At 43.0% G+C, this 19657-nt stretch overlaps 4 protein-coding genes across 4 annotated transcripts; 2 read left to right on the top strand and 2 right to left on the bottom strand.

The window, feature by feature from the left end:
• The first annotated feature begins 11153 nt into the window (after positions 1–11153).
• Positions 11154–11852, top strand: LOC117580229 (probable prefoldin subunit 4). The gene is made up of 2 exons (XM_034266644.1): positions 11154–11293; positions 11411–11852. The coding sequence occupies exons 1-2, from the start codon at positions 11249–11251 to the stop codon at positions 11780–11782; spliced, it is 417 nt and encodes a 138-aa protein (XP_034122535.1). The 5' UTR covers positions 11154–11248; the 3' UTR covers positions 11783–11852.
• Positions 11816–12750, bottom strand: LOC117580227 (probable Golgi SNAP receptor complex member 2). The gene is made up of 2 exons (XM_034266641.1): positions 12462–12750; positions 11816–12397 (listed from the first exon to the last, which is right to left on the bottom strand). Exons 1-2 carry the CDS (start codon positions 12596–12598, stop codon positions 11884–11886), a joined length of 651 nt encoding a protein of 216 aa, XP_034122532.1. The 5' UTR covers positions 12599–12750; the 3' UTR covers positions 11816–11883.
• A 224-nt stretch (positions 12751–12974) lies between these two features.
• Positions 12975–15821, top strand: LOC117580228 (ubiquitin-conjugating enzyme E2 variant 2). The gene is made up of 4 exons (XM_034266642.1): positions 12975–13097; positions 14114–14256; positions 14938–15063; positions 15144–15821. Exons 1-4 carry the CDS (start codon positions 13070–13072, stop codon positions 15282–15284), a joined length of 438 nt encoding a protein of 145 aa, XP_034122533.1. The 5' UTR covers positions 12975–13069; the 3' UTR covers positions 15285–15821.
• Positions 15822–17261: 1440 nt separating this feature from the next.
• On the bottom strand, positions 17262–19015 carry LOC117580226 (cytochrome c1, heme protein, mitochondrial). The gene is made up of 6 exons (XM_034266640.1): positions 18837–19015; positions 18482–18529; positions 18203–18351; positions 18001–18133; positions 17648–17941; positions 17262–17585 (listed from the first exon to the last, which is right to left on the bottom strand). Exons 1-6 carry the CDS (start codon positions 18906–18908, stop codon positions 17358–17360), a joined length of 924 nt encoding a protein of 307 aa, XP_034122531.1. The 5' UTR covers positions 18909–19015; the 3' UTR covers positions 17262–17357.
• Between the last annotated feature and the right edge of the window lie 642 nt (positions 19016–19657).

Raw genomic sequence — 19657 nt, 5'->3', positions numbered from 1 at the left:
CACGCTTAGACACGTATGCACACACATGCAGAATTTCATTAAAGTTAATAATAATCATTATAATCCCCTGCTGTGTGTGTCCTGGTCCTGCTGGTTCCTGCTGCTGCCACACATGCTGTGGCTCCTGGTACGAACTTGGGCTCAAGTTCTCAAACACTTAATGAGGCATTCAAAACAATTATGTGTTGGTCTATCATCTCTCTCTCTCTCTCTCTCTCTCGCTCTCTACTAGCTGTCTCTTTCTATGGGGCTTTTGGTCGCCATTTCTCTTCCTCCAGTTAATCTGCTTGCTACACGTTGGCGATGCTGCCCGTGGGAACAAGCACACGTGCCACGGGGCAAACCCAAACAGTTTTAAGTATATTTTGATTTGTTTTTTAATATGTTCCAAAGATGTTGCTGCATTCCATGCCCATTGGGCTGCAGCGTGTTTATTTTCGTGTGAATGACAAAAATAAACCGACACCAAAATATTTGTCGTGTAGCCCACAACCTTCTTAGGCGCTCGCTTCCTCTCTTTGACATTATTAATATTTAAGACTCTTGTGTCTGGACACCTGGAGGACATCCGGGTGGAGGACCGTACCTCCTTTCCTCGTGGTTGTTGTGTGAGAAAATCTGTTTAATCAATTTATGCATTGCCTGCCACCCCGCACACAGACACAAGAAATGTGGAAAGGTAAATGGAATTTTCTTATATAATTTAATTAAAGTTTCTGCCCTGTCCACACAGCACCACAGCAACTCACATGGTTCGTGTGAGTGGCAGAGAGTGCGAGTCCTTGTCAGCAGCTGTTGTGCTGGTCCTGCATCAGTCATGGTTTTGGTGCCACCGAAGATTGAGTGCTGCTGGGGGCCAGGCAAGGACACGAGAGGCGACAGGCGGCAGACAGTGTGCCACAAGTGTGCCTGGCACGCGCTGTCTTGAATGTTAATATTTGCACTTTCAATTTGCACTCAGAAACAGAGAAAGATACTATACAGATCCACCGCCGTGGCAGAGTCCTTGAGCCACTTTCCCTTTGTTACAAATGCCCGCTGAAGCAGCAATTATTTGAGCATTTTCCTGCACTTCCTGCCATTTAATATGAATTACATTTCAAATTCACATGCATTTCATTTGCTCTGGCAGTTTACTCTCTCTGGTTTTTGCTTTCGTTTTCTCTGCTTTGTGACATTTTTGCTGAACAACAAAAGAGCTTCGAAAATCGCTTGCTGGCTGCCTGCCCTGCCCCATTGTGTGTGTTCTTTACCCTTTTTTTGTTTGTTTTTGGATTTGGAAACTGTGCGGCAACAATGGAATTAAATTGCTGTGGCCACTAAAAGTAATTCTTTTGTGTGGAGTCTCGACTTTAAAATATAGTTTTGGGTTTTAAGCCATTATTTTTGCAGCATCATTTGCTAATTGCAATGCTGCCAGAATATTGTATTAAATTCCAAATTTATCTAAGCATATTCCATTACCCCCAAAAAGTATCTTTATCTCTAATGCAAGTTCATGGGAAAATACTTATTAAACCTAAAATATTTATTAGGCATTAACAAAAGTGATTTTGTTGCTTGGAAATTCTGATACAAACTCAACTTTCTTGTCAGAGATTGTTTTTGGTTTGAAATTAAATATGCAAAAGCTCTCGGAGCAAAGTGTCCTTAAAGTTTACACACGGATTTAGTTTTTGGGGGGGAGGGGATTTTGTGGGTTTACAAAAAACACACAAACACAGAGGGAAACCCTTTTTTAGGCCCTTGGGCTCAGAGTCCAGCATCTGTTTGTGTTGATGTTCTTTGCCATGGGGATTTATACACCCATTTGAGGCTTTGGCAGTCATTTAAAGGTTCCACTCACACTCCTTCTGCTAAGCATTTGTGTATAGGTTTTAGAGGGGTTTCTGCTGCTTGCTTGTCAATGTTGTTGCTGTTGGTCATGTTGGCTAACCGAGCAAATCGTTTGAGTTGGTCAGGGGCAAGTGTCAAAGTTTTAACGCATCCCAAAGAACCCCTGTAAGTTGCGGCCAGAGCCCGAACCCGAAACACCCATACACAAACATATTAATAATGAAAAATCATTTCAGTATTGGTTGGGGTTGGGGTTGGGGCTGAGGATCCTTCTGCAAGTGACTCTTATTTGCATTGAAATTTTGCTTGTGACAACAGCAATTCATTTTGTCCTGGCATAGATCTTAATTGGAGTGGAATTGAAAGGCTTGGACAGGGGTCCCCCGCAGTCCAATCTCTGTTAAGACAATGCAGAAAGAGGATTACACACTACAACCAGCCAGCCAGCCAGCCAGCCAGCCAGTAAGCACACAGAGATTGCCGACTGACTCTGACATTTGTAGGTTGTAGTCGCTGTCCAAGTGGGTTTTGCTGGAACTCATGAATGGTGCAGGAAAGGTACAAGGAGGTTGACATAACGACTAAAGGTTACTGTAGTTATGGGTACATTAACATACAGTAGTTGTCTCGGAGATGCTTTCCCTGTGGGGACATTCTAAAGGGTATCATAACAGAGAGCCGAGACCTAGCCCGAGTCCATTGTCTTGTCTGCAGGCGAGTCCCCTTGTATCTATCCATCGTTGTCTATCTGTCTGTCTATCTGTGTGGCTAACTACGAGTATCTATCGATGCTGCAGCCTCAACTGCAATTGCAGTCATCCCTTTGGCAGCTGCCGCCTGCTCCCTTGTTCCCTGATTTAATTTATGAGCCAACTGCGTACTGGCCAGATAAATGCGTCTGTACTTTCGACAATATGGACCCATTGGACCATTATTGTACACACACAGGATCCGCACCATAGACATGGTCCTTTCACTCTAACCCTTGTGGGGGTGGGCAGAGTACCCTATCCCCTACCCGCCTCATATGTTGCACTTGAACAAAAGTCTGCGGTTAAATTTCCACATGCTGACCGCACATGCTGACCACAAGGTAAAACCCGCCGGTCCCCCTCCCGATGACGAAGTAGATAAGAATAATTTATGGTGATGCCTCCACAGATACATTGTCTCTCTGTGTGTGTGTGTGTGTGTGTGTGTGTGTGCAACATGCAAAAATTAGACACGCAGACAAATTTATTGGTCTCAACAAATCTTCATTCATTCATTTTATTTCTGGTTTTTTTTCCCCCTTTCTTTGCAGTTTTTCCTTTGGAATTTGTGTCTGTTGAGCTCTATTAAATTATTGTTAACAAAGTCCTTTGTGCAAGCAGGACACTTCAGTTGACACTAAGCATGAAATGTAAGTAAATTCTCAATGAATGATGGACTTGAATAGTTTATTTAGGTTGGGGTTAAGGTTTTACACTGTTGCCAGAAATTATTAATTATTTTTGCATGCTAAATTTACTTTATTGTTAATTAAAGCTTCCAACGATATTTGGTTGCATTTCTGTTAGAATTTCTTGCTTTTTATGCATTTAGTTTTTGTATTTCTTTTTGTCAGATTTCTTTTGCATACAAAAAATAATATTTTCTTTGGGTTTTAATCCTTTTTTTCTTATATTTTCTCTGCTTCAACCATTTTGATATGCATTCACGGGATAGTCGAGCCCTAGAGATGCCACATTTTAATACCATTCCCGAGATAGCACACACTTCTGCAACGCTTTTTGCTTTAGCCTTTCCCTGACTCTCTCTCTCTCTCTATCTCTCCCTTTGGCTCCTTGCTTTTGAGTGCTTTCAGCTGATGTTAGCTGTTTTGGCATTTTAATTTAAATGCCTGGTAAAATTATTATTATTTCAATTGCATAAATGTTGGATGTAGCTACCATTCTCTCGCTCTCTCTCTGCCTTAAGTCTGATGATAGTTGGGGTTGTGACTACACTCACATTCCCACTGTCAGACATTCTTTCTCTGCATAAATCTGCTACGCTCTCTCGCTCTATTTCTCTTTCCCTGCGTGTCTCTGTACTGGCAGTAGCAGCTATGAAAATAATTTTAATAGCATTTAATTTACGCAAATGCCATTAAAAGCTTTTGGCTTTTCACTTTTCACTTTACCCGCCCCAAATCTGATTATTTTGTGCGTTGTTTCGCAAATTCTCTCTCTCTCTCATTCTGTATATCTCTGCATTAGTCTCAATGTTTTATCAGCTGACAAATGTACCGCGAGATTTTCTGGGAAAGGTTCAAGTCATTGCAGATAAATGCAATTAGTTGCATTATCAAACAACAAGAAAAAGAGAGTGAAATTATTTATGGAAATGCACCAGGAAGTCGGACAAGACTTGAGTAATGAGGTTGCCCCCGGGTGTCTGGTCAAAAGCCAAACCACAGGCAAAAGGCAGAGCCAATCCCTACGGGAAAAGGCCAACAAATGTGCGGTAGAACGGGCTATGTTTGCCCAGCATCCGCCACAATGACTCTCGTTCGTTCGTGGCTGGTTGGTCGAAAGTTCAACATTCTGTGGCAACTTTAACGTAGCAAATATTGACACACTCGGAAGAGTGGATTGGCGTGGCGTGACGTGTCCCCCACATGCTCTGCAAAGTGAAATGTAAATTAGAATATGCTCATTATTTTATTCATACTGTTGCAGCTTAAGCTGCTGCAGCTTCGCCCTTTTATAGATAGATTGACTGGCACAGATATATTTTCTGTCTGTATTTTCAAATATATTTGAACAGCGCGCAAATTAAATGCAAACAGAATCCACACACACACACACACAGTTGCAATCCAATTCACATTCTAAAGCCAAACAAAATCTGTGCAGATTTTCTCATGTTGTTGCTTTTTATGGAGTTTGTTTTTGGATCAAAGAGCGTAATTGAAAAGTGTTTGCCAGCGCCAAAGCCTTTGATGCAGGCGGACAGCAGCCAGCTGCGCATAAGGGCAAAGCAAAATGAGTTGTAAAAACCCAAAGGAAAAACAATGTAAAACGAAGTAAAGAGATTCAATCAATTTAGCTGTGGATTTGAGTAAAACTAATGGCATTTTGTGCATAGAATTTAGCTATAAACGCATTCCGTATTGCATACATTCTTTATTATTTACTCAAGTGGCTTTTTCCTGTTAATCTTGACCAAGTTCGCTTGATTAGACAATGCCCTATAATTGAAATTCAATCAAAACTTTAACTTCCCTCTTCCCTACTCTCCCTTTTAATGGCCGGCACTGCAGCAGAAAATGTCATGGAAATGGTAGCAATTACACGGCAGCCAGCAGCGCCCCACCAGGTTCTTCCAATATTCACATTTCTGATCCGAACAGAACTCCACAGACTGCCACAGAAATGTAACAAAAAAAGAAATGCCAAGAAAACGATAGGGAGAGCAAGAGAGAGCAGAGCGTAGTGGGAAAAAAGAGAGAAAATAATATTTGCTTTTGCCATGACAATGTGTGTCTCCCTCAGCGTGGCAAACTTTTTGATGGTGTGTGTGCCAGAGGCAGTACCAGTCCATTCCAGATTATCTAGGGCCAGGCACAGGACGAGGAACTAGGAGCAAGAAAGATGATAGGGAGGAATAGGACACAGAGAGGGGAGTCTGGGGAGCATGTCTCTGGCAACGGGCCTGGTATTATTGGCTTCTGATTGGGGATTATGTTTTTAATTGACAAACTTGAATAGCTAACGACGTTGTCAGCAACATGGAAGGAACAATCGCTATGAAAAAAGTGCCGACAAACGAATGCATAACAAGCAGAAGAGAGAGAGAGAGAGAGAGAGCACCAAAGAAAGAGAGCGAAAACGATGCTGAAAAAGATAGTCATAGGGATAGGACATGGAGATGGAGTTTGGATATGTAAGCGTTGCCCGGTATGACATTACATGGCTGTGTGGGGCGCGCACACAGCGAGCCCTGGGGGGAGACAGACACACAGACACACAGCCAGGCAGGAGCCAGCATCGAGTGGATTTGCTTGTCGGCACTCAATGCATCTGATTGCAGCTGGAAAATGCAAATTATGAACGGAACTGGCTTGATGACAAAGATAAAGAGAGAAGTCAAGTTATGCTAAGGTTCAGGAATGTTGGCAGGAATGTGCGTACATATGTACATACATTTTTACATATTTACATATTTTCATACATAAACAAGGAAAAATCTATGCAGAGCTCGCTCTGCTGCCATTTTTAATGTGAAATAAATCCAGCAAAAATCAAGCTCCATAAAGTGAAATCACAAAAATGAAAATATTCACCAACGAAATCAACGAAATGCGTGCCGCACACACCCAAAACTGTTGACAATATTTACCTCAAACAATTACGAAATTAACAAAAGGTGTTGGCCAAGTGCTGCACAGCAGTTAACACACTCTAATCGGATTATGGCCATAAAACACACACGCACAACAACAACAACAACCAGTGCCAGCCAGCAACTGCATCCACGGTACAAGTCTCATGCAAAAGGGGAGTGTTGGCTGCCCAACAACAACAAGTAAACCAACAAAACAAATTGGATAAACATTACGACAATTTGAACAATAATTCTGATTAGAACATTTGCTCGTCTTTGCCCCCTTGGTCGGTCCTCTTGTTCCTACATAATATGTGAATCCACTCTGTGAAATTTGTGCAGCCGCAGATGCAATTAAATGCAAATCGATTTTGTTTGTTATTTGGGTGAGCCAGCGGGTCGTCACGCCCACACACACACAGTCTCTCTCTCTCTCTCCCTCTCCCTCTCCGGAATGTTGTGCTATAAAATGCAGGCTGGATGGCTAACCTAACCCTAGGCTGAAGTTAGCAGCTGACTGACCGACACAGATCCATTTCCTCACTTGCATTTATGATTTGTGTGAGTCGGTCTGTCTGTCAAAGGGAATGCTCAAACCTAATTAAACTAATTAATTGAAAATAATTGCGGCAAACAGACGAGAATGACGAGTAATTTATTCAGTTTAAACTGCCGCAAAGGAGGAACTCCACTCGACGCTCACACATTGATTTAGACCTTTGGCGCAGTCTTTCAAAAATTGCACAAAATTACTCGCACGTAAAACAATAAATTTTCATAATATCCCTGCCTGGAGGAGGCCAGGAACACACACGTGTTGGCCGCGACCCTGACAGGCAGGCAGGACCCAAGAGCAGGCAGGCCACGTGTAAAGTGCAAAACGGCAGCATCAGCGAAATGTACCAAGTTGGAAGCGCTCGTCAGAGGCCATAGACTAAGGATGAGCAGGGATATGGGTGGGAGCCAGTGGCATGGCTAGCTAAAGATTACCCGTTATTTGTATGCAAAGCAGCAGGCCAAAACCAAAAACCGACAACAACAATGTAACACAGAGGGGTCCGGGCTGGATCAGCAGAACTGCCATTCAATGTCAGTCCAGAAAGGCGTGGTGGAGGTGGAGGTGGAGGTGCAGTGAGGAGTAGCGGGAACTGAAATGCGCTGCGGCGGACTGAGGAAACGGGAAACCGGGCAACCGGGCAACCGGGCAACAGCAGAACGTGAAAGAAACGTGTTTCAATTTTTATGACATTTCAATGCAGTTTATGGCAGCGCAACGGGCTTCAAAAAGAGAGTTGGAAGAGACTGGAAAGCTCGTTACAATTTTGACAATTTAAATTTGGCCCAAGGCAAATCTACATCTACCCCGAACACACATTTTACTGGACAGTTTGCCACAAAATGCAATTGAATTGTAAAAATGTTTTACAAAATAAACAAAAGACAAGAAGACAAAACGATTTCTAGTTAGATTGCGCATACGCCGTGTGGTGGTGGCTGAATAAGAAAAAGATGTCCAGCTCTTTATTTGCATATCAAAGGAGCACAGCATTGAGTTCACTTGGATTCCACCTATTATTTATGAATTGAAGCAACCTTCTTGTGGTTGGGGGAGAGTGAGAGTTTTTTTGTATGGTTTATTCATGAGCAGGCAGCAGACTAGCAGACTGTCTACATTTTGGGAGGTACTTTTCATCGGTTACTTCCTCTGGCATACCCTTTTGTTACGCCTCCCCCCTGCCTACATATTAAATACTGCCTTTTCCCTCTTGTCTGCCGCATGTCATAAACATTCCATTGGTTTTCAACAGCATTTCGGGTGATTAGCGACAGACAAATGAGCTTTGTTTGCCAGCGGTTTATAATTAACCAAAAGCTGCACTCAATTACATTCGATTAGAGCGCAACAAAGAATCAGTTATGCCTGAAGTTGAGAGCCACACAATGAAGCGAACAACTTTGTTGGCCTGCACTCAGCGGCTGTTTCATGGCATTATTTAATGACTCTCTCTCTCTCTCTGCCTGATGCATAAGGTTTGCCCCACTCGCAGGCTCATTAAAACAACATTAACAAATGTCGTAGCTCCACTTGGCATATCACTCATCGGGTTAATCATACGAGTATACGAGTGGCGTGGGTATAACCCATTATCATTCATTCCTAGATTATATATTGCACCTGTCGAGAAGCCAAAACAAAACTCAAATGGGGCCTCATCAAGGCACAGTACTTAAGTGTACCAATAAATCCTTTCAGAGCCTCTCAACACAGCAAGCAAAGAGTCGACTCTGAGTCTCGAGTCACTCTTGGAGAGAACGTGACTTTCTCTTGTGTGGAGGACAACGACTGGCGCTGCCGCTTTGTGGAGTGGAGTGGAGTGGAGTGGAGTGATAAATTAACGCATTAAAGCGGCGGCTCTTAGCCCCCCAAAGGCATTGGCATGGCTCCGATGTCCTACTGCTTTTAATAACACAAATTGCAATCGAATCCAAAATAAAGAGCAACGAAAACGGAATGCGAAATGAGACACCAGAAAACGTTATCTTAATTTGTCGGTGTGGGGAAGGAAGGAGATAAACTTAAAGCTTTGCATATATAAGCGAAGACTGCCATTAAATATTAACAATTGTTCAGTGAGGGGGACACTCTCGACTCGCTGAGAGTTGGAGTTGGCAAATAGAGTCGCTGGGATATCAGCTGGGAATAGTGTGCAAAAATTCCACACAACGAGCAGCAGATACAGCATTTATCGTGCTCGCTCTTTCGCTGTATGTGTCTGTGCACCTGTGTGCAATGAAATCGAAATCAAAGAACATCCAGCCCCATCCATCCAGCAAAATGGACAAACAATGAAATGGTTCTCTATTGGGCAAATGCACAAGTAAATAAACCAAGTGGATACGGATACGGATACGAGTATTCCAAATATATCAATAGATAGATAGATACACCGAACTAAGCAAAGTTTAACTACCTCTTGGCCCTGCTCTGCTGCACTGTGCTGCGGGTCACCAAATATAGAGCGAATGTGTGGGCAAAAAGAGAGACCTGCGAGAAGCATATAGTGGGAAAATATGTGAGCTGAAACCTACAAGCTGCAGCAGCTTCTGCCTGCCTTTGCCTGCTTTTGGTGGCAATCTGATTGACGCCATGTCATTTGATTTCCCTCGTGTGGGACTCATCAACGCACTTGAGCAGTGAGGAACCTCCCTCCCACCATTTTATATGAGCAAGAGCATGAACTAAAGTCTTTCTTTTTGCACTGAAGGCGTGCCCCATATGTGACACTCAATGTGGCATCATTTGATGAACCGAAACTGGGTCAATGCTCAATGGGGAAGCAGCGATTTGGTAGCAAAAAGATGTGGGAATAGATAGATGTTTAGCTTAAAGTTCTTTCTAAGCTTTATCTAACAATTACACACAACATTTTCAGAGTTCTTTGCTGCCTTTGATTTATGCAGCTTAGTGTAAAATAAAACCACAAATTGAACCCACAACATCAAGCCTTTAATTCTCCTAAAACCCAAACTTTGAATGCAGATAAATTTGGTACAACTCTTTTATGATTATTTAACACACACAGAGAAAATTTGGCAAATAAATTCTGCCCCAAATCAACACAAAACTATTTTAATTTAACATGCAGCGATTTTTCGGTCAACGAATTTTCAATGAAATAAATTTTAAAAAAATCCCTCAGGCAGCGCCGGATAATCTGATTGTAAGGCTAAACTGATAAACTGATGGAATTTGCCAGATACAAAGATACAAATCAACGTGCTACTTGTTGCAGTGAATGCTTTTTCTGTCGCTTTCAAACTGCAATGCGATGCGCTGCAAATTCAAAAAATTATGCCTCAATTTACACACAAAAACGTGGGGCAGTACGCAAATGTCTGTGGGCCAGAGAAGTGACTTTCCATGCCATCTGTTTGCCGAAATGCAAATATTTGCCTTTGCCTTAAACCAAAATGATTCCAATTTGTAAAATGACAATGCCCAGAGGGATTTTCGCTTTTCCGGGTAAAGTGTGGAGCAGCGGAAAAGCGAATCCAAAGTAAACTAAACCAAAGTCATCTCCAGGATATTAACACTCTCTCTCAGCAGTCTCTGCTGTCCTCGCATTTAATGTCTAATTGCATTTGCATATTCTGATAATATTCCAAAAGGGAAATGAAAGTGGCAAATGCATTCTGCATATTCGCCATTTTCCCCCAACCCATCGGGTTTTGTGGGTGGGTATGGGTAGAGGTGGCGGCGGGAGAGGTGTTAACGAAATTCCTAAGCTGCCAACGGAAATTTAATTGCTTTCGGGTGAGAGAAGTATTTCCAATTTAATTATTGCGATTAACCATAATTATTTATTAGTTTTTGCGTAATTTGTAACATGTGCAGACAATTAGTGATCAAATCGAAACGAATCGAATAATTGGTCAACCGCAAGGAAATCGGCCATAACTTGGCTAATCCGTTTCCTGTTGAGGCTGATTCTTGGTCACAAATTAGTTTGGGAAATTAATGGAGTTTATTTGCTAGGCAGGAAATTAGTAGCTCCAAGGGACATTACATATATTATGAACAATATTTATTATTTTCTATATTTTGTCTAAATTTATTGTGGGGTTTTTCTTTACATTATTTAATTTTTTAAATATTTTAGAAATTCGCTAATTGAATTCCCTTTGACTTTGACCCGTGGCTCCCCCTGCATGTTTTTTCTTTCTATTGCATTTTCGCCACCAGCGGGCATAAATGGAAACCTTTTGAAGAGTGTTTTCTAATTTATATATTCCGCATTTAATTTGATTTGTTTTTTGAATGCAAATATAATCCCAAATCGCGGTCACATCTGCTACGAATTCGGAAATAAAGTTCTGTTATGATTAATTTAAATATTTTTAGTCAGTTTCACATAATTTGAAAATGCGACGGTATATTTTGGTATATTTTCGAAGGGCACTTGGTATATTTTGCCGATAAATCGGCGGAACACTAACCAAGCAGCAACTGTTTGTAAAATTCTCTTAATTATTTATAAAAACAATTAGAAACCAATAGAAAATGGCCGCTAAAGTAGCAAGCACCGCGAACAAAGTGTTCCAGAACGTAAGTGCTAGTGAATCATCCTCGAGAGCTGCCCAAACAGCTGTCAACTACAAGTAACCTCACTTTGCGGTGACTCCTACACATCTTTCCTCCATCGTTTCGTTCCCCAAACCACAGCACGATGATGTACACATTTCCTTCGAGGATCAGCTGCGCATCAATCGCTTTGCCAAGCACAATGCACGCCTGGATGACCTGAAGGTGGAGCTGGACGTGAAGAAGAACGAACTCAAGTGTGTGGAGGAGGCGTTGGACGAGATTGAGCTGTTCGATGAGGACGAGGACATACCCTTTCTGGTTGGGGAGGTATTCCTGTCACACAAGCTGGGCAAGACACAGGAGCTGCTGGCAGAGACCAAGGATATGGTCATCAAGGAGATAGCCAACATTGAGGCCAAGGCCAAGGCAATCAAAGTGGAAATGGACGATCTCAAAGCGCATCTCTACCAGCGCTTTGGTAGCAATATCTCGCTGGAGAATGACGATTAGTCTCAGTCTTCAGTTGACTACAATTCTCTGGCATTTACCATTTACAAAATAGAGTAAATTTAATTTAAAACTCAACGAATGCGAATACGAATGTCCCTTCACTACAGCACTAAGAAGTATATAATCAGTCCAATGATCAGCAACGTGACCAGCATTCCCCCCACGAATATCTTGCGATCCTCGACCAGCCGTCGCTCTATTAGCTTCATTGTATGATTGGACAGACCCAGTGTGCTTCCAATAGCCTGAATGCGCTTGTGCGCTCCACCCAGTGTCATGCGCTGCGATATGAGACTCTCGAGTATGCCACTGCCCGAGGAGATCATATCGTCCACTCCTCTGTGTGCACCGCCCAGCTGCGTGTGGTGCTGCAGCTCGTAGTCCAGCTGGAGGCATGTCTCCTCCGGCTGCGTGCTGTTGGCACTGAACCGATGGTTCAGCAGCTGCTCCCGCTCCGAGATCTCCTGCTCACGCCGATGCCGACGGTCTTTGGCATGCTGCAGCGATGTCTGCAGGTGTCTCAGGTCGTACTTGAGTTGATCCACGCGCAGCTTCGAGCTCTGACGCTGCGATGGCGGCACCTTGAAGAGCAGCACATCCAGACGGTCGCAATTGCTGTTGGGTATGGCGAAATTATAGCAGGTGACAGACTCTTTGAACTAGGACTTTAATGACTCACGAATTGGCTTGCGTTATTTTCAATTGAATTGCGTTTTCCACGTCAATCGACTCCTGGGAACTAATCTGACCGAGACGCTGAAAGGCATGCTCGATTTCCTTGACCGTGTGATTCGTTTGATGGTACAGGGATTCCATAGCGGGTTATTTAGTGCGCCTGCATCAATATAGTGACACCTGGTTGCCAATTAATTATTAATTTATATTGAAATTTACTCGTTCGTTTAAAAAGCTGACGCGTTGCAATTTTTGCGGCTGAGCAGCTGTCACACGTTCTGGTATTTTAGCGCATGTTTGTTTTGGTATTTAACGCGTTTTTGGGTGACATGATTTGTACACGAACATATTTGAAAACAGCTTTGAAGTCCTCACAATCCATCCTTAATCTAAGTAATTTGAAATTGTATTCTTAATAGACTTTTCTTTTGCTCTATGTTTGTCTTGGTGGTAATTATTATTATTGCACTTCACGATTTTCCGCATTGCAAGTATATTTACGGTATATCGGTAGAGTATGTATATCATTAAATCAATTCTGTTCGTATGTTTCTGCGGGTCAGTCGGTATATTTTGTCGAAAAGTCCGCGGTCCCACTGTACATAAACCACAATGGCGAATACATCAAGTACCGGCGTTGGTAAGAAAATAATTTGTTAAATTAACGATTTGCAAATGAATAAACTCATCCCGCACTTGCCCAAACACTCGGGCAATATGTGCGCCACATTTCTGTCGCGTTCCCATCGGGTTTTCCTGCGAAATAGGCGAAAAAACGCCACCTTGTCGGCCGTCTCTGCTGCCTGGGCCCCGTGTGAAAATGGAAAAGAAAGCAGAGGCAAAAACGGGCGACTACCGAAAGCCGATAAAAGCTAGGCCGCGAGTGCGGTGTGATTATAAATTCGTATTGGATTGATCGGGGGCCAGCCACACCGCTGTGTCTGGTGCCCAAAACTTCACTTCAAATGCAGGAATTGCAGTAATTTCGTTTCGTGACTTGACAGTTTCGGACGGGTCGGTCGACGACACCCCCCCTCTTGCACGTCGTTGGCCCCGTCGTCGCCACCGCTTGCCCTTTGCTGTGTTCCTTTTTTTTCTTGTTTTTTTCTTCCTCTTGCGCTCCGCACCGCACGCCACACTGGTGTTTCGTGCGTTTTTCGCTCTGTCGCTGCTGCTGCTGGCCAATCTGCTTCTTTTCTAATTAAATTAGCTGCAAATTTCATTTGCTTGAAATTGTTTTTGCAAATGCAAAAATTATGTCTGCAATTGGGGTGGGGTGGTTCTCCCCTGCACCTCACCTCACCACACCACACCCTTCCGCCAGTGGAATATGATTTTTTTTTCGTTTAGTTTAGTTTTCTTTTTGCATTTTTTGTTTCTCTTCCCTCTTTGCTCTCTTTAAACTTGCAAAAATGCGTGCAAAGAGTCACACGGTCAAGAAAAACAAAGCAAAGAGCAAACAACAACAACAGCAGCAGCAGCACGTCCCCATATGACCCCAACCGTAGGTGGGCGGGGAGGCAGGCCAGGCGCAGGGACCGTCGCTGGAACGTTGACGGTGTTGTAGGCCATCATTTAGAGTTATTTGCAAAACGTTTTCAATGGAAATTTATTATGTCATCGATTTTGATACGAGCTTCTTGTTCTTTCTTGCAGTGGTGCCACGAAATTTCCGCTTACTGGAGGAGCTGGATCAGGGCCAGAAGGGTGTAGGTGATGGCACCATCTCGTGGGGTCTGGAGAACGACGATGATATGACGCTCACCTATTGGATTGGCATGATCATTGGTCCGCCTAGAGTAAGTTTGTTCTCCCACTACCTTTTGCTGCAAACCGACCGATATATTGGTTCCGATTGGAACACATTTTTTCCTGTTGGATACGTCACTTCTTATCAGTGCTTTCTGTTGGATTATTGACATTTTATCATTTTGATTGCGTAAAATATGAGACTGGCACATTTTGTAATGAAAGCCAACAAATTGCATGTCTGCCGACTGATTTGAGGTGCTTAATGAGTAGAGAATCTGTAAATATTATCTAAATGGCAGCTTTATGTCAATGGGGACGACAGCAACTGATGTAAAAGTCAATGAAAGAAGAGAATTTGATGGATTTTCAGGCATTAGTTTGGGAATCAGTAACTGCCAATCTAAAGCTTATAATCTTTACTCTCAGATGGGAATAAATCCAGAATATATTCAGGTGTGATCTCCACACACTCTTGCATCTGCAAAGCTATATACAAATCCGATCCTTCTGCTTAGTTTCAACTCATAAATATGCAATAAATATTTGTATAGTCGTGGAATGTTGCGCGCGCCGTCGCGTCGCATGATTCATGGGAGACGGAGACGGAACAGAGGCTGGCTGCAGCTAAGGGGGGGCCTGACTCATCGAGCCGTTTAAAGAGTTTTAAGTTTGTGTACATTGGAGCAGCTAATTAAAATTGGAAACTGGATAATCCTTTTTGCTTGCAGACACCATTTGAGAATCGAATGTATTCATTAAAGATTGAGTGCAACGAACGCTATCCGGATGAGCCGCCCACGCTAAGATTTTTAACTAAAGTCAATATTAATTGCATTAACCAGAACAATGGCGTGGTAAGTAAACGCAAACACAAACAATTGTAATTCTACAATTGATTCAGCGATGATTAATTACTGATGGAATTCTCCCACAGGTTGATCATAGATCAGTGCCCATGTTGGCCCGGTGGAATCGTGATAACACTATAAAAACGATGCTGCAGGAAATTCGTAGGATTATGACCATGAAAGAGAACCTGAAGCTGGCACAGCCGCCAGAAGGAAGCTGTTTTTAGTCCGACAACAACCAGCAAAACAACACCAACAGCAAAAACCCGACAGCTGCAGAAAACAAACCAGAGCCAGAGCCCCAGCCACCACCACACACTAACAGCAAGACCACAAGACCAAGCCAGCAAATAATATCAGCCGGAATCAGCCATGAGAGCTGTGTGTGTGTGTGTGTGTGTGTGTGTGTGTGGCATGTGCGCGTCTCTGAGCTGCGGCAGCCGCGTGAAGATGATGATTGAGAAGCGAAGAGGAGAGTGGTTATGTGGCCCGTTGATGCTTGCAGCAACGGCAACCAGAAACCAAATGCAAGTTATACTATAAGTAACAAGAACAGCAAACAACGTCACTATAATGGTCGTCGTCGTCGTCCCTTCCGTCATAAACTATGTCATCAATGTTTGGTTACTTTTACCCCCCAGCCAGTCTCCCCCCAAACACAACATCAACGATCCTCCCTTCTTAGCTAAGAAACAAACAAACAAAAAACCACACAACCAGCAAAAAAGTAAAACTAAACACAACAACAACAACAACAAAAACCATAAAAAGGCCTACGAAAACGAACCGAAATTCAGTTTATTTTTGATTTTTTTTTTCACTCACGCAACAAAAGAAATTCACTGAAAAGCAAAGTAAAACGTAAACGTAAACTAATCGAAAAGCAGAGAAAAGAAATAGAGAATCCAGTCGATAGCGAAAACCTCTCTCTAGAGAGAGAAAAATATGGATGAGCCAGCAGCAGCAGTCGCAAACGCAGCCGCAGCCGCAGCAGCCGCCCGTGTTCTTTGGAGAGTTGATGCGTAATTATTGTTTTTTGCCTAAACTAAAAAATTTATTAATTATATACATAAAACAAAATATATATATTAATTTAAATAAAACAAGAAACAACCAATCGAAGAGAATTTTCTGTAGAGCATTAAGCTCGAACAAGAAGGACAAGTCGGCGCCAGCGCGAATGTTTTTTTATTACTTGAAGAGGCAAAAGAGTGCGATTCCACCGTACACCGTAGTAAACATTTAAGTTGTTTTGAGTTTTAATTTTGAATTAGTATGTATCTGCTATCCCCCCTCAAACCCACTCCCGAGGGGGGGTTAGCATTGTAATATCTTTTGTGGAAATTATATATTCATACATCTAGCATATGCGAGTATATAAAGGGACACAACAGCCACACACACCCACACACCACTCCTCACCCACACACACTATAAACTGATGAGGAAATCGAGCGGACAGATTGAACGATGATTAAATATAATACTTTAATTTAAGCTTCTAAATAAAACAATTAATAATCCAATAAAAGAAAGCTCCAACAACCCACCCACAAAATTGGCAAGGGATCTGTTGAGATTTGTTTGCGAGTTGCTTAAACAAATGCCAACTGATTCTGCCAAAGATATTCCTTGATTAATGATTAATCTTTCTGCATTTTACAGAAACGACAGAACTAAGATGATTCCTGTATATAAAATTGGCAAAGGCTGAATCAAAATTGGGAAACACTTCGAGTTAATAGACAAAAACAAATGGTAAGCTGGATCATCTTCTATTTTTGATAAAACGATCCATAAATGATCCCCAAGATATCTCCTTAACCTCCTTAAAGCCTGAAAGCCCAGTCAGCGGCAAGCCAAGTGTTCCCCAACTGCTCCGATTGTCCTGCTACTCCTCTCCAATGATCCCAAGTGCGCCTGCCCTCTATAATTATCTCCGTTTATTTGTCAATTTTATATTTTGTTTAAATACATAATTTGAATTATAGCTTCTATACACTATCAATGCCATATTATCCATCCATTTTGCTAGGTTTCCTGCTGATTTACTTTAAACTTTAACTCCTCCCCATACAATCCTGTCCGTCCGTTCGTGCTCTGAGCTAATGTTTGGTTACAGATCGTTTAGTTCCTTGTGGGTTCGGTTGATAGAGATAGAACAATGATTTGGTAGTTGATGTTGTTGGTTTGTTCTTTGTGTGTTTGTGGTTTTGCTTAAAATTGATTTATCTTTATTAGTCGGGTAAAGCCGAGTTAACACTGCAATTCTTCGGACCAAAATCAAATTTCAAACATTTCTACTTCTCCTTGGGCACGAACACAATCTTTCGCGACTTGAGCGAGGACCACTTGTGTCGCTTAATGTAATACGAGATGGCAGTCAAGAAGCCTAGAATGGCAATTACTTTGATCAGCATCTGCTTGCGATCGTCGTGCTCCGGCTCCGATGTCCACTTAAGGAACGTGGCCACATCCTTGGCCAATTGACTCTGTGTTGGCGGTGTGCCATCCTCATACTCAATGACCTAACAACACGAATATCAATTGATTAAGAGACGTTCCATCTTCATCCTGTGCTCCCACTCACCTCGTTGTACAAGACCTGTGCCATCGAAATGGCGCCGCCTGGGAAGTACGGGTTAAAGTACTGGCCCTCGCGCAGCACCACGCCGGCTGGCGCATCATGGTAGCCGGTCAGCAGCGAGAAGATATAATCCTCGCCACCCTTGCGGGCCGACACGATGTAGCTCAGATCCGGTGGATAGGCACCGTTGTTGGCAGCACGCGCCGCCTCCTCGTTGGGATACGGCGATGGGAAGTAGTCCGACAATTTGCCGGGACGGTTGTAGTAATTGCCGGTATCATCGGGACCATCCCTGACCTGCACAGAAATAAATACAGCATGAAATGGAAGTCTCTTCACTGGACTGGACTTCTTACCGTGATCTGCTCGGCCTCAGCCTTGGCCTCAGCTTCGGTGTGGCTGACGCCAACCAGATTGCGGTAGGCAATGTATTGCATTGAGTGGCAGGCGGAGCACACCTGCTTGTACACCTCGTAGCCGCGACGCACGCTGCAAAGTGGAGAGCAGAGAGAGAGAGTTAAAGAAAAATCCCCAAGAGTAAGGGGGTAAAGTCATTACCTCTGGTGATCCAGCGAGGAGAAGAGACCCTTGTGGTTCCATGGCTGGGCAGGGGAATGCACCGTGCCATCGGATGCATCCACGGACTGCTCCAGTGCGAACAGGAGAGCACCAACGCCGCCGGTAATGGCACCCACAGCGCCAATCAGCTGTTCGCAACACACACACACACGCACGGAGCAGAAGCAGAGGCAGAGAGAGTAAACGCGTTTTGAGGTTAGGTACGTTCGGCTATTATGAAATGGTTTGCGGATCGGAGATTGATGACTCGGGACTTACCTTCTTGTTGCTGTTGGCCCAGCTGCTGGCCGATGAGAGGTTCTTGGCCTGCAAGGAGAGAACAATCGATTAGGCATTCGCCTCAGACAAATGTCGTTGGCATACGATTTTTTTGCACAGAGTTACATAATTTGGGTGGTCTACGGTGGCAATCTCACTGCACTGGGGCCAAAGGCAATTGCTTATCACTGATGTGAAACACTTTTCCATTTGATTCGCGCACCCACAATTGCCTTTCACCCGTTTGCATTGAAAATAGGGGGATATCTTGCCATTTGACATCATCATCATCATCCCCAGTGGCTCGCGGGGGCCGTGAAAATTTCTGTTCCACGGTCGTGTGGCTGCATTTTACCTGCTGCAGATTCAGCGTTGGCGTGGACTTAAGCAGTCGCAGGCCATGGAATCTTCGCAATGTCGCTGCCATGGTGGCCGGAGTACAATTTTATGCGTCGTCTGGTCGTGTAAAGGAAACTCTAAGGGCAGCGCCAATCTATCTATTCCACCTCTGGCACTGGTTTCGTCGTCGTTGTCGTCGCTCTCTCGCAGATGTTTACTCGCTCCTCAATGGCTCTCGTTCGCTCGGGGCTGTGGACGCGTTGGCGTGGGAAATTCATCGTATTCCCACGGTTGTTTTTGGTATATTTTTACTGATTATTCAAATTTATTGAATGTTTTTCATATTTTGAATGTCTATAAGTTGCTTTGTTTAATTTCCTACATTTTTTATGCAATCTGTTGCATTTTAAATTTTATTTTAAATTTATTTCCAACCACTTGATGATTGATGGTTGATAAGATCTTACGTTTTCTTTCTCCTTTACTGTGGGATCTATTTCTGACGTTTCTTTATGTCTTTCCCCTCATGATTCTGTTGGTTCAGTTCTTACGTTCCTATTTTGAATTCCCCTCTTTCATTTTGTGTAGGGGAAGTTCTGATTAAAAGTTCGAATCGAAAGTCTTCAACGAAGACAAATAATCTATTTGTCTAGTCAATTGGCATTTATTTCGAAGTATTTAGATAGTTTCTTTTAATTAAAACTACTCTCTAAAATTAAAAACAATCTACATTAATTGTTTTTATTACTGTCTAGTCCTGAATACCTCGGTATTTTCATGAATTTATTTGGTATTTTCTGGCATCTGGCAGCGCTTTAAATTCTTAACGCTGGCAAC

Source organism: Drosophila guanche, unplaced genomic scaffold, assembly GCF_900245975.1.
Source record: "Drosophila guanche unplaced genomic scaffold, DGUA_6, whole genome shotgun sequence".
In the NCBI taxonomy this organism is placed as follows: domain Eukaryota; kingdom Metazoa; phylum Arthropoda; class Insecta; order Diptera; family Drosophilidae; genus Drosophila; species Drosophila guanche.
Note: the sequence above shows the minus strand (reverse complement) of the source record. Positions and strands in the feature narration are given on the sequence as shown.